General features: G+C 36.5%; 1 protein-coding gene across 2 annotated transcripts in view; it reads right to left on the minus strand.

Annotated features, from left to right (window-relative positions):
• Positions 1-15,338, minus strand: part of DOCK2 (dedicator of cytokinesis 2) — a 203,938-nt gene that overhangs the window by 177,683 nt on the left and 10,917 nt on the right. For both annotated transcript variants that reach the window (XM_074883294.1, XM_074883292.1), the window contains 12 exons: positions 12,866-12,906; positions 10,090-10,145; positions 9,833-9,929; positions 9,264-9,412; positions 7,108-7,243; positions 4,787-4,941; positions 4,054-4,135; positions 3,443-3,578; positions 2,950-3,025; positions 1,911-1,987; positions 1,427-1,552; positions 468-592 (listed from right to left, as the gene is read on the minus strand). In XM_074883294.1, the coding sequence (XP_074739395.1) occupies positions 468-592; positions 1,427-1,552; positions 1,911-1,987; positions 2,950-3,025; positions 3,443-3,578; positions 4,054-4,135; positions 4,787-4,941; positions 7,108-7,243; positions 9,264-9,412; positions 9,833-9,929; positions 10,090-10,145; positions 12,866-12,906 (1,256 nt within the window). The remainder of the gene's footprint in view (positions 1-467; positions 593-1,426; positions 1,553-1,910; positions 1,988-2,949; positions 3,026-3,442; positions 3,579-4,053; positions 4,136-4,786; positions 4,942-7,107; positions 7,244-9,263; positions 9,413-9,832; positions 9,930-10,089; positions 10,146-12,865; positions 12,907-15,338) is intronic.

Below are 15,338 nucleotides of genomic sequence, written 5' to 3' on the forward strand. Positions count from 1 at the left end.
ATGTACAGTGTCCACACTCCTCTTGTCACTAATTTAGTTATTTGCCATGTACTTCATTCAAGGGAAAGTGACACAGTTTTCCTGGCACAAACTGAGGGTTTGTTATGTAGCAGAAATGTACTTCTAATATTTTAATGTGCAAATTGCATTCCTCTGGGAATTTTCACCAGAGAAACCCTAGAGTAAGAACACAGTAATTGTCAGAAACAGCATTTTTTCCTTGGCACAGCTAAAATAGGTCATTCAATGTTATTTCTTGTTACAGTTTTCTGCAAGACATTTATAGGACTTTATTAGATATGTCACTTTAAACATAAAACCAGTCACAAGCTGTCACATGATGACACAAGTGCCCTAACCGCAAGCTTTTGTACAATGGTATTTTATAAAAATTTGTAAGTTTAAGGCTTACTTCTAAAATGCAACTCATGTTTCTATCTCCATCATACAGAAAAAAGAAAACTTACTGGCATCACTTTTCCTTCTTCATCACAGACACACATTATAACTTCCACATTTCTCTGAGTTGTTTTATTGTATTTGTCAAAATCTCCATACAGCAATGTAATATAAATGTCATTTCTTATATCTCCTAAAAAAGAAATCAAAAGGTTAGAACACAATGAAAATGCTGTGAGACCATAGGGTCAACTGAACTTCACAAGAGTACCTCTTTCTGTGCAGTGAAACAGATAAAAACATATTCTCTTCTCTCTGAACTTAAATTTTCAGGTCCGCTATTCTTAGCTAAACTGATACTACGATGTGATGTGAAACGAACCGAATGGGAGTCCTCAAAGTGACTTCAAGCAATTCTCGGCCAGCACTGACACCTGCTGGTGAGGTGACAGGTGATGCCTCTACTGCATTTTCCCCAAATACACAGCTCCTTCTAGAGGGAGCTTCATGTTTTAATTTGCTCCTGTGAACAAATTAATATCGAGATTTGACTTGAAGGCGGGGGGAGGGAGGATTACATTTGTTTTTTCAAAAAGGAGCACTGCAGACAGTAACTTTACTTGGAAAATATTGTAAGTCCAAAAAAATCAAGTGATTGTAAATGCATATGTTTATTATTAATAAAGGACAGTGATAAGTTACAATAAGAATAAGGTTCCTTTAAAATTCAAGTAAGCATCCACCGTAATCTACTTAGAAGACAAGAATGCTATGTACAAGGAGCTGGGATTATCCCACAGTGTCTTGATCTTATTTTTTCTGTTTAAGCACTAGAAAATACTTTCCAAGGATTTAGCTATTTTATATAAATCTCTAATATTGGAACAAAACTTACCGTGAAGAATGAATTCTAAAGAGCCTCTGAGTTACCCATTACAGAAGTAAGTAAATAAGGCTGCAGCTGATGCTCATTAACCTAGGGAATGAAAAAAAATCCATTCCTATTACAGAACAAAGCACCTCCTACCTGGCATGATTATTTCAGGAAATCCTAGCTTTCTAGCAACAACTGTGGTTCTGTCTACAAGATGTGGATAGTCCTTTCTAGTTTGAATCACATCTCCAACAAGCATTTTCACAGTTACCCAGACACCTATTAAGAGGGAAAAAAAAAAAAAAAAAAAGATTAGATTTATGGTAAGGAAAAAAAAAATATCTCTTTAAATTATTGCCTCTTCTACCCACTAAAATAGCGATAAGAATTCACTTCCCCCATTTCCTTTAGCTGAAACTAAAAGCTCTATAATCAAAAACTGTAGCTACTAATTAGCCCTAAGATTCTGCAACAAACTCACGATTCTTCACTTCCAGCTTCAAAGTTGACCCACCTCCATGGTGGTTCTACAGCTCTAATGTAAAGGCCTTTCTCTTAAATGTAAACAATATAAAATGAAGTTCCCAAAAAATACCTTGTTACTTTTAAAAATAATAATAATACTTTAAAACTCTACCTTGTCCACCACTGTCTCCTTTTGACGCAGTGACTTTGCTTAGGAGACTGTGTAAAAAGTCATTCTCTGCCACTACCCTGCGGGAGAAACAACAATGTCTACTAGGAATTAAGTGCTAAATATATCAAACACCACTCAGAACATAGATGACAAACAGCCTCAGTCCTCTTTGCAGTACTTGACCTTATTATGATACGTTCAGTAATTTCATTATCTCTCACTCCAAATTACAGACCACTCACACTAAGCTTATGTGTACACCAAAGCGAAAAAGATTCAGTCAACAACTTTAGGAACGGCATTTTGTGACATACTAACAAATTGAAGGCTTATAATTTTGTAGGAATGCACACCATGAATGCATTAACCAGCATGCCAGTCCAGTCCACTTTCCCTGCTAAACAGCCTGACGAATGAACTTCGAAGCTCTTTCAGCTACTTTTGAAATTAGAAACGAATTCTTACATAACATGTTGAATCAAATTGTAAAAAAGTGAAATAATAAACCGGTGTGTCATACCTGTGTCTTTCAGAATTAAATTCATTCTCCATAGTACGTAACAGCAGTGCTATGTAGAATACACAAACATGTTTCCAGTGAATACTGGCATCTCTGCACTTGAACTGCGAGTATCACATTTTTAGGCAGCCAGTCTGGCATTTCTTTTGAAGATAGTTAATGTGTGACAATTCAACTACTTCTGAACTGAAACCCAATTTTTACTCAGATTTTTCTCAAATTCAAAACAGAATCGATCATAAAACTAAATTAGACTTGGGGTTTTGTTCAATAGGACGTGGCAACAGCTGTCTGAAGGAGCACATTCATAGAAATGTACCTTCATTTAACATGCTATGTAACCCCTGTCAAGTCTTAAATGCCTTTTAAAGTGATATTTAAATAATTAGCACTATTGCAACATAAAATTATTTAAAGGAAAAATTACTTTTTCTTGACACATTTCACAGATCGTTACAGCCAAAGAGATACAGAAATATTTTTGTGCATACAAAAAAAGATAATCTATGACTATCTTACGGGTGAAAGGGAATGAAATGCTGCTTTTCTTCATCACTTTCAGCTTTTCCTTTTATGATATCTGTAATATCCATAACTAGAAGAGGAAAAGAAAAATCATCAAAACATATAGCAGCATTGCAAAATATTTCTTCTTATCTATGAATACCGTGCATCTATATTCTTGTGCCTCAAGGTAAATATAGACTCCTCACTAGCCAGCAGTGTAGCCCAACAGGGGTAGAGTTGTGGGGCAGAACACTTAGTGCAAAGTCCACGCTACAAACATGACGTTGTGTAAAGGGAGAATTACTTCAGATTAGTTTGGGTCTAATCCTGCAGAACTAAAAACCTAATGTAGGTGCAGTCTTTAAGGACTTAAAAAATTAAATATGGAAGATAGTTGATAAAGCTATTTTGTATTATGACATGTCTTGGTAGAAATTTTACAGTCCAGGGTTGGCAAGTATCACTGGGGCCCTGCTTCAGATATAGCACAGGAGACATCAGTTACCTGCCACTCCAAAAGGCCGCCTTAGTCCTTGTGTGTATTTCCTTGAGTTACTGTCTTTGAGATCCATCCTTCCAACTCGGACTATTTGACAAACTAAATAAATTTTGTCTCTGCTAAGGTCTTTATTTCCAAGATCCTAAGATACAAACAAAAGAGAATTGAAATATTACTTGGGGAAGAACCAAGTTGTGAAATTTAAACAGGAGCTCCAGTAATAAATTGAGCCTCAGTAATCAATGGGGGAAAAAAAAAAAAAACCAAAAAAAACCAAAAACCCCAAACTGAGCCCACAGAAAGGATGAAAAACCTGACAGTTTAATGTTTGAAGAAAATATAAGGTGAGATAAATAGAATAGTAGCAATCAAGAGGTACAGCAGGTGAAAAAATATCAACTCATCAGTAAATTTAAGAGGCAGCCAGCTGATTTGAAGAAAGGACATTGAAGCATTGTCACTGCCTTAAAGCACTCAATGACTGGTCATCTTGCTCCTTTCTATGATTACTTCTGCTTCCTTCATCTTGCTCAATCTTCAGGAATTCTGGTAGTGACCACAGAGAAGAGACAATCTGATTTGCAAATACAAAGTAAGATAAACTGGAAAACACTTACTGTGAACACTACTTTAAGATTGTTGAGCATATCAATTTCCTTTGGAAAGCCTCTACTCCCCCATCTCACCAAGTAGTTCTCACTGTTTTGAAGATAAATATCTTATTGTCATGTGATTTAAAAATTCTTCCCTTCCACAGTACATTGAAAACCACAGTACATAACAAAGCTTGCATCACAGACTGTGATGATTGTCATAATAGTCTGTGGTGATTCTTTAAGTCCAATACCAGATTAAAAGGTCAAGAAGAATGCTATACAAAATACCATCAGTACGTTTTAAAAAATAACTTGAACATAAGACAGAATGGCACTTTTTTGGGGGGAAACTTCATCATCATCAGTCTGACGGGAATACTCAACAGAATCTTAATCTATCTTTGAATTTGTAAGTTACTCCCATTTTGTCCCCTTCCCCATTTCAGCACTTCACTGCAGACACCGCAACATTCCCCATCAAGAGTAATCTCTTAACTTTGAAGTGGTCTCAGGCTTCTCCAGAACTCTGAAATGTTCAATTCAACAATTACCTATCAAAATATTTGGAATCCTTTACCCTAGAATTCTTTAGTAGCTACCAACAACTAGATTCATCCACACTTCCCTTTCCTTTTTGTTTTCTTCCTTTTGTTTATATATTCTCTGCATTAATTAGCATGTTGGCAACTATTTTAGTTAATTTTGGCTAGCTCCTTTCACTACTCTTTTGCAATAAAAAGAAGACAAAGCTTACCTTATAATTGTTAATTTCTGTGGATCATATAGTGACATAAAGAGTTCTGCATCCTCTCCAATTCGGCAAACAAAATTCCGCACAAAGACATATAGGCTGTGGGTGGGGGATGAAGACATTCGGGAGTATGATGCATAATCTGGTTGATCCTTTGACTACTCAGAAGAAGGAAAATCATTAGCTAGATCCATGAATTAGAATGGTGGGATACTACAAGCAGTTTCAATTTTAGAAATTGTAGAAAATTTGGATAAAAATACTTGTTTCCAGCAAATAAGCATTGCCCTGTATATTCCTCTGAAAGACATTGCTTAATAATGCAAACATGACTAGCAAATAAGTTTCTGACCCTCTGCAACACTTCACCAGTGTATCAGCTTCCTTTTCTACTATGAAGCTAGAAAGTTAGCAGGTTAGAAGTTGCAAAAATGACATAGATATGGAAGATCCCACCTTCCTCTCCAGAGCCTTCACTGTATGCAAGAAGATGAAAAGCTCAGACCTGGGTTCTTCAAAACAGTGCACCCAGACTAGGGAGCTACCTCCATGTGCAAATAATAAAAAAGCTGATGACAGAGAGACCTTAAATATCTTTTGCAGTACTTAGGAAACTTATACTGAGTAAGAACTTCCTTGGCATGGGTTTCTAAGCACACTATCCTTTCCAAGTAGGCATCTCCTTTTAGAAATGGAACAGGAATTGCTTTATTTTATTAATATTTCCAAGAAACACAATAGTTAAGCTGTTTCTCTTCCCTTCTCCCTTCACCTCCAGAAACCTTCCTTTCTTGAAAACCTTACATTTATTTTCATTCAGGAAAAGAAAGCCAGGTTGTTTCCCTACTGTATATGGATGTATTCAAAACCTCACCTCCCAAGAAAATCAGGTTGCTTTCAACAGAACTATTCTGAAGTCCTTTACTAAGATTTTGGTTAAAAAATGTGCCTAAAAGATTTGACTGGTTTTGCTGTGCTGTAAGAGCTTAAACCCCTTTAGGAGAAGAGAACAAGGAGTTGGACTCAATGATCCTTATGGTTACCTTCCAATCCGAGATATTCTATGATTCTGTGACTTCCATATTTTAGGCCAGTTCATCAGCCACTGGGCAATTATATAAGGGGTGAAACATTATCACACGTTTAAAGAGAAGAGAAAGTATCAATCTGTCACTATAGAGGCAAGCCTGCAAGTCTGAAAGAGATGATTTTTGAACACAGTAGGATATAGCAGAAGGCTTACTATCTGCATTGTAACTGGGTTTCACTGTGCTAGGAACACTAGCAAAACCAAATACACCTCTCTGAAGGAGGCAAATAACATGTGCTGAGATTAGGACACAGCTGAGCACATTCACCAACTCAAAAATAGGCTCCTAATTTCTACCTACATCCCATTTTAACCACCTGGAAACAGCTACTTAACATTTGATGGCCTTAAAGCTCTTTTTGTCCTTTGTTTGGCTCTGTTTTTAAAACAAGACAGCACAGTCTGTTGCAGACTACCAAGTTTAATTTTCCTTATCTTGTCAGTTAATGGGAAGCCAGATGTATTTAGTGACACTGATGAGACCAACTCTTAAGGTGTTTTCCAGTGATTTGTCACAGGCATTACTGAAATACCATGCCAGCCCAAAATTTTTGTCAAGTGTTTTACTTGCTTTATTACTGTTTATTTTCTCATGAATGAAGAAGAGAACCCAAGTATCTTACAAGTCCCTGAACAGATTTAACATAGAAAAAGGTCAAAGAAGCCTAGTAACCTGCTGTGCATTTTAAAAGATGAAAGTTATGCACTCATCAGCTTTGCTTATGCATGCTAACTTCTGGTGTCCACAAGATTATGCTGAGTTGCTCTTTAGTGAGCTTAAATTCTTCAACTCCATCAGACTAACTGACAAGAAGCAACACAGAGCAAACAACTAATGTCACAAGATCTTCTAAAAAAGAGCTTTGGTTAGTCATAGCCTGCAGCCTGAACTCCAAGTATCTAAGTATTCACTATGTGAATCAGCCTATTGAGTAGCTCACAGATGGAATGAAGAGACATGTTTCTATTTAGAAAGCCAAGAACGGATTTAGAACCAGCTTTAAACACAGGCTTTCAGCCTAGCCCACAGCCCGAATCCAGTGCACAAACACACCTAACTCAATTTGAGGCTTAACTGTATTTATAACGCATGAATGTGAATCTACTCTTAGTTCAGTCAGAGGCAAAGTTTCCACTGACTTTTACGGCAGAAGGTCACATCCTGCAACCCTTGTACTGGTTTTTCATTTTGATTTTAGCAAAGGAAGCATTAAGTTTGGCCAGTTATTCCTACCATTTCCTCCTTAATTCGCTCAGTGATTTTATTAGTTGCTTCTTCATGTGCATGAAATAGGCTGATGACACTGGTTTTATCTGGATCCAAGATATTTCCATCTTCATCTCTAACTATTAGATCTAGCTCAAGTATCCTGTGAACATACAAAGAGCATAACAGCAGGGTTATTTTATTCTATAAAAATAAAACTTAGAAATGTAATGCACAAGGAGCTGCTTCAAGTTTTAAAGCAATAAAGTAAGTTTAAATATATGCAACAGCATTTGATTGAAGAAATATTTAACTAATCTCCACGATTTTCTTTTCAAGCTGTTATATGGTATTTATCCATTTTAGGAATTTATAGTAATGTCACCAAAGCATTTAAATGCCTATCATAAAATAGATTCACCATGTTCAATGACTTCAAGCAGTCTTCATCTCTTGCTTTTTAATATATAACTTTTGTAATCAAGATGCATAGGTTTTTCCTGTTACCTTCTGCTTTTATGTTCCTCTCTTATTCTCCCAGTCCTGTTACTTAACTAACTCTCATACAAGTCATGCCTTTTTTCCTTCCACTCTTTTTATTTTTCCTCAATGTTCAAAACTTGAGTCTTACCTCCATACATCCTACACATTCTTGCCCACAGTGTCATGGTGTCACCTCAGCCAAGAGATACCCTTTCTTGCCTATCCAGTATCTCACTCCTCCTTCTCCCTCTAAAATTGGTCTACCTTGTGTCAGGCTGCACCTTTCACAATTTCTAAAATGTACTGGCTGCTCTTATGGCCCTGTTAATGTTGTTTGAAGCAATCTGTGTCAGACTGCAGGCTGTCTTCGTCACCTTACATGGTTATCCACAACCTCTCCTGATTTGGTGTTCAATCTCCTCTCCAACAATGACCCACTCAGTCTCCATTGTCACTCCCCTTTATTTCTTCTCCACAGTTTGGCAAGTTTCCTTCACACATCACAACTCAACCCCACACTTTCAGGCACTTAAAAATACTGTCCAACTTGCACTTCTCCTCTATACAATCCCAAACCATTTTAAACATCCCCTCCACCCCTGCTCCTCTAAAGGAAGGAGCTTACTGTCTTATACTTTGGAAAGAAGAGAAGACTGTGAAAACAGAAGTCAAAGCAAAGCAATGTTAGTGTTGCCTTAATCAGAGCTAGGCTGCTTTGACTGGAGAATTTCAAAGTAACATCTGTCTTGGAGTGACCACTCAGCTCCACATAGTGTAGAAGGATATGTGTATTCCCATAGCGTGTTCTGTAAGAACACAATTTATCAGAAATCTGTGCATCCAAATCATAGTGAACAAGAGTTTTATAACATCCCGTGGTCAGTGTTTACGTCTAGCCACAGGTAACTGAAGACTTACAGTTGCGTGTTGGCTTTCAGGCCACAATAACCACAGTCACTTGCAGTAGCTAATTACAGTTTATGAGCAGATTCCAATGCCTGTAAAGCCAATACTGTGAGGATTTCTTTACCAAGCTCTCTCTCCCCATTTATCAGATGGTGGAACACCACTTGACCCCACATAACCCCATTTTTACCAAAAATGTGTTGTGTTGCAGTGACTTTTCACTAGCAAGAAGCAAACAAGGCATTTTGTCAAATAGCTATTCTATCCCTGGTAGTTTCACTTCTATTACTAGAACCAGAGTTCTGCCTGGAAATTCCCTAATAAGTTGGAGGGGGTAGAGTGGTGGTGTGGTGCCCTTAGCAAAAGCTCTGCACGCTTCAGAATTTTGCTATTCATCCACCACACTAAGGTGTCTCAGCACCACTTCTTAAGTGGTAGCATAACACTACTAGAGGTGGCTGTGTTTGTGAAGGATGGACAAGTTCTGGGTCCAAGTACACTCATGTTATATGTATATAAAGGCCAGTTATCTGACCTCAAATCTGTACAATTGACAAGCTCATGTAGCTGTAATTAATGAATTAATATTTTGAAAAAGTGATTTGCTATGAGAAGCTTCAACATGGTACCTACTATTACTACAGGAATAACAGGGAGAATATTGAAAAGGAAGATTCGATATGTCTACATCTCACCTTAATGAGTTATAAACAGAAAAACTTTATCATCGTCTCTGTTCTAGCTAGGTGCTTTACAATAAATCATGTTTCTCAGAAGCAACATAGGCCACTTACTTGTTACCATAATCAATTCTGGAAGTGACTTTCTGTTTGAGTTCTTTGAGCTCATCTTTTGGCAAAGTCCCAGACAGAAGCTGTGACCGCCACTCCATTAAGTCATACATCATAGACTGCACCTGCTGGAACTGCTCCTTCTTATTTGTCTAAGGTATGAAAGAAAACAATAGGTTTCACACTTCAAGTTGAAATGAAACATTGGTCTTGACAATTAAAGGATGTGTCATATTTAACGCTAAAATGATTGTAGGAGCAAGAATTAGGCAAAGTACTGAGCCTGGCTTCCTTCCTCATCCCACAAATTTATCACGTACAGGATACTCAAGGTTGAAACTAAAGGCATGATGCTAATACCAGTCCTCAGCAGTAAGTCAGCCTTTTAATTTAAAGGCATTGAAGAAAATGGTAATCATCTAAGCAGTGATGACAAGAAGTAATTCTTAAATCCTCCATTAAATCCTCCAAGATTCTGCCTTGCACCTAAGAAAATACACTAATTTGAACAAGGCCTCAATATGCATAAAATAGGGCTAACAGGTCACATCCAGTATCCAAATATGTCATACCACATAGAGCTGTTTCCAGATGCTTCCCCATTCCCAGAGGGTAGTGGTAACTTCTTGAACTAAAGGAATTTCAGCAGGTATTATATTTTCCAAATGTCTAGGAAAGAGAAGAAAATTTAACACAATGAAAATGAAAAAAAGTATCTGAGTTGCATGGGTTTATATTATAGCTACTGTGTTTAAGGCATATAAATGCCTTAAAACTCATTCTTTAGCAGACAAGATCCTTGATGTAATGAAACAGTTAAATTCAATACCTTTTCTTTTCAATAGTAACTTCCTTGATGTGGATGAAAGATTTAGGAAATATTCCCTGTTGAAGAAAAAAAAGAGACAAAGCAACACAATCCACTCTTATTCTCCAAGAACATTAAAATAACAAATGAGAGCTTTCCAAAACCCACTTCTAAATTTTCTTCATAGAACTATGACTATGAACATAAACCGTAATCTCCAAATTAACTGCTACCTATCTAGTTTTCTGTCCAGCTAGATGCATTTGTTTGACAAATAAACTATAGAAGTTTTGTCATATCCTTTTCTGCAAACATAAAATGCATAGAATAATTCTTCATAAGAAACACCATCTTCCACCCCTGTCCACTCCCACAGAAAACAGTACATAGAGTGTAAATACATTAAAGAAACATTTTCTCTCTGCATGAGCCCATACATTTCTCATTTTAGGAAAAAGTCTAATTTAGAGATCAGCTTGATTATCAAAGGAGAAGTGCCGATACAGGATCATTGCATCTAGTGAAAGAAATATTGACAAAAAAAATCACTCAGGATGAATAGCAAAATGGCCACTGACATGAAGGATAGTAAACTCAAAGTTTACTTTGAGGCAGAGAAGCCGAGAACACTGTGCATAGACTAGAATTGCTTTAAGAAAAAAGCACGATCTCTCATAATGCAGAAAGAAGGGAGACGCTTAGTAAAGCCATAAAAACACTTAGTAAAGCCCTCCTAGGTATTTGTGGCACCACTGCAATTGAGGTTCTGGTCTCATTTTGTACTACCTAGGGCCATGCAGCAAGATGCCCAGCAAGATGTAGGTGTATCAAAGGAGGCACCAGATTTCCTTACATTCTCAACATTTATTTTTAATTGACCCATGTAGAAAACAAATGGTCACAAAACAAAATGATCTAATGTGATGTGTCCTTGCTCTACAACAGCTGAAATGTTTTAAGTCATCCTAAAGGAATGTTTGACTATCAATCTATCCATGACAATCCTCACATTAACTAGCAAATCTAGTCTTGGTAATGAAGCTAGGTTCTTCTCGGATTCTTCTCTGTTCAATAACTGACATCCTTATGTGGTACTTCACAAAATCTTTCCCTCAATTAAATTTCAGCTTTCATAGCCATTTTCTTTTAGCACTGGATCTTAATCAAAATACAATCATGCCTTCTCACTTCCCCAGTTTTTCAGTAAGATTTAAGTTCAAATGAGTCCATGAAGAAGTAAAAAAGAAGGTCCAATTAATAGTAAAACTAGTGAAATCTTAGTATATGAAATTAATACTACTTAAAACATGTTATGCATATTGATCTTGATGAAAACCTTTACCAATACTAAGAATTAGTTAAAAGGAAGTGGTTAGTTCCAGTGAATATTTTCCCCTTTAATTTTAGACTATATTTTAATAAATTAAAATTGAAATTTTAAAGAATAAACAACAATAGCATTTTGAGACAAAATAAATGAGTATTTAAACGAGTATTTAAAACACAGTTATAGTATTGGACAGGATGGGAGGATGGTTAGCCATTCACTCATATCCACCCTCAATTACTGCAGATCAACGCTGATAGTAACTACTTTGGGTAGATTCCACTGAAATACTATGCTGTATCAAGAACTTATGGTGAACTACCTTCTCACTAGCCTGGCTTCCAGCTCATCTGTGACGAGCTAGAAATGGAAGCAAGCAAATAAAATGTACTACGCAGTTGTATTGGAGCTCATACAACATGAGAAACAACAGGTAGAAGTCTGGAGAAAACAATTATCCATAATTATCACAAATAATTATTAATTCCTCTGTCTTTTAGGATGTGCGGTCATTGAGCAATGAAGTGAAATAGTAAATCAAGCATCTAATACTTCCAAAAGGAAACTAAAATATCTTAATATTACATACAGTTTGAAAATAGACACAAATTAGTTGCTCTAAGCTAATGGAAGTTATTGCTAGTACCTACAAGCCACTGAATACAAAATAAGAAGGAGAAATAGACAACTTGAGACTGTTCTGATTTTTTCTGATGGCATATTCTCTGCCAACAGCTGTCCCTCTGCTCCCTAGATATCCCTTTGTAAGTGACTGTGAAGGTTTTATACATTCTTTTTCCAGGCTACAGAGAAGCAACTTCCACCAAACATTTTTACTGTAATATAGGCATGAGTCTCTAACTTCAAATGCCTTGGCATTGCTGCTCTCTAAAAAATCTGATACTAAGAGCAAGTTTCAAAAAAATGCTTTTCTTCTAGAAAAGTGCGTATGAAACTAAAAAGTAATTTCCTTGCTACCTAACTCAGGATTCATCATACCCACGATAAAAACAATTCATATGTGGCTTTCCATCTTTAGGTATAAGAACACTGACTTTTTTTATTAATATGATTTTTGTACATTAGCAATATATTTAAGAATTTAAGCCTGATAAGAGTTGTTCACATTGAATGTAGCCTATAGAATCTTTAGGAAAAAAGTGAAGAAACGGACACATCTAGCAGTAAATTAACTCAAAAAGTCATTTCAAATAGTGTCTTCATCAGTCAGTTATCCTGAAGGCACAGCATTTTTTTTCTTCATTGATCTGCTTTTCCCAGCCCTCACTTCTAATGTTTACCAACATTGCCCAGGACAAATGCTGATCATTTTCTTCATCTTGAAAGGAAAGAGAATGGAGATCACTGACTTCAGAGATCAGAGTAGGACTATATGATAAGAGATACTAAAAAACCCACATCACGGGCTGATGTCTTAAAAATCATCTTATAGGAATGGTGTGATCTTACCTCTAATCCTTTATGTCTTAGTAGATAACCCTTGTACCAATCTAAAAGGAAGAAAGAGTGCACTTAGTATGACAGAACGTAGATGTAAAAAAGCATATAATAAAATAATGGGGTTTGTTTCATATAAGAACTATCTAGCATAAGATTAATAGTTACTTCAAAAATACATAGATGAAAGTGAATATCACTTATGTGAACATACTCACATAAAAAAGTTAGGATAAGCTGTTCTGTAATGTAATATATAACACACACACACGTGTATGTGTCTCTCAACCAAGATCACTCATGATACTGGATAGCTCATGAAGCACTTCTGATTGTGTTCTAGGTGTAGTATTAATCCAATACAGTACATGGTTATGTTATTACCAACTTCCTTGAATGTCAGAAGAGTAAGCCATCTTTCTGCCATGAGGAATTATAGCTTTTGGACTCAACTCTAATAGGCAGCTTCCTAGTGTAAGGTTCAAGTTAGAACCTCAAGAAAACGAAGGGTTATTATGGGGCTCCTGCTCCATTCATAACTAGAAACCCCGTCTGAAAGAAGGGAGTGCAGTATCGCAGTAGTGGCACTTGAAATACTAATTCAGATTTTGTTCCATCTGTGTCCCAGTTAAGTCACCAGAAACTTCTACAAAGAACATAAAAGGAAGAGTTCAACCTTGCTAATTACAGCAAAAGTCATGTGCACTGTGCACACACTCCATCATGAAACATTACCTGCACAGCAACAGTAGTCAACTCTGCTGAATATTTCTTCTATTTCACCCCAAAGAAAGCATTTTATGACTACAAGCGTACATTTTCTGGCTATAATGTCATGAACAGCTATTATCTCTTCCCTACCACCTTTTCTCTCTCACCATTTCTAACACAGCACAGGTATTTCAGCCATGCAACCAAAGCATTAAAAAAACCCAATCCCAAACCCCAAACAATACTGTGAGAAAGGCAGTGTTAAAAGTCACAGGAGAATCGCTGACCTCAAAAAAGACTCAGGACAGATGTTTTCCAGGTTTTTCAACACTGGGATTTTTTCCCAGTATTTTCATAACTTAGTTCTAAAACTGAATTATTTGCACATAGTCTCCAATTTACAACCAAGTGTGTAAAATCTATTTAATCCCATTTGCTATGAATGCACATGTATGTTCTGTGCATATATTTTGTGCATGCAAAACAAACTAAAATAGCACATAAAAATGCACACAAAAAAAACCCTGTTACTGTTGGTTACTCTTCAGCTGCAGCTGGCAGTATATTTTTACAATATCTGATAAAAGATGAACTTCCTCACTTGCACAATATGAAAGATTCCACTTCTTCACTGACAAACTTATTTCATAAAGCAAGCTATGAGATAGTGTGTTAAGGGCAGAGGATTCAGAAAAGACTCTTAGAGAAAAAATAACCCCGTAAGATCACCATTCACCTTGCTAGGCTGGGCTGACAACATGACAACAAATGTACCACAGGAGTCAGAAACCTGAAATGCTGTTTCTGCATTTAACAGAGATGGGATGAGGTGGTTTCTGGTTTGCCAGTGTGATTTTTCTTATGCAAAATATTTAGAGTGGAGGCTTGAAGAATTATGCAGACCTTTCATTTTTTAGGAGAGGACACAAATCATTACTCTTGACTTTTGAGAGGTGCATCTGTTGCCAAATAGTCTAATGAGTAACATGGATATTTTCACTGATGTTTAGAGATACTGAATTTCTCTTACAAATAGAAGAATAAAAAAAAAAATACTAAACACTGCAGGTTACTCAGTGGTTTCTCAGATGCTCTTCTCTCAAATACTTTGTTGTTTCTATGCAAAACAAGCTACACCTCTATGGAGTGGGCTGGGCTCAGACAGCTTCAGATTCTTTGCAGCCTTGTGACCCCAACATCCAAAGTGTCTTTCAACACTGAGCTGTCTCTGTAACTGCATAATGCAGCAGTTGGCCTTTCTCTTTAATGTAAGTACTGTTAATAAGACACAACTGACAGACAGTGGAAGTAGGTTGAAGATAATTTTACAAAACATTTTGTAAAACTTGAAGCACTTCATAATTTTTTTAAACTCTTACCCAGTCAAGAACATCACTGCAGATTGAAAATAAAGTACTATTAAATGACATTTGCAGATACCTAACTGTTGAATTAGTAGTAATAATTGCACCCTTGATGCTTTATACTCATAAAAAGTCAAGTAGCTCTGGCAGACTTGGGGGAGAATTCAGTAAGATTGTGAAGATGCAGATCAAATCAGTATGGAGGAATACGCTCACTACAGTATCAACAATGAATTCAGCTTCACAAATGTACAGAATTTCATGTTCACTTATTCTTCCACTGCTTGTATTGATATTAAGCTTATCTCCACATACCAACTACATAAGTTTGGATCAGCATATCATCTGTTTCTTATGCATAACTTGACTTGGACTTCTGCTGTTTAGCATGTTCAGCAAGTTAGATAGTT

Source organism: Strix uralensis, chromosome 14 (genome assembly GCF_047716275.1).
Source record: "Strix uralensis isolate ZFMK-TIS-50842 chromosome 14, bStrUra1, whole genome shotgun sequence".
Classification (NCBI taxonomy): Eukaryota; Metazoa; Chordata; class Aves; order Strigiformes; family Strigidae; genus Strix; species Strix uralensis.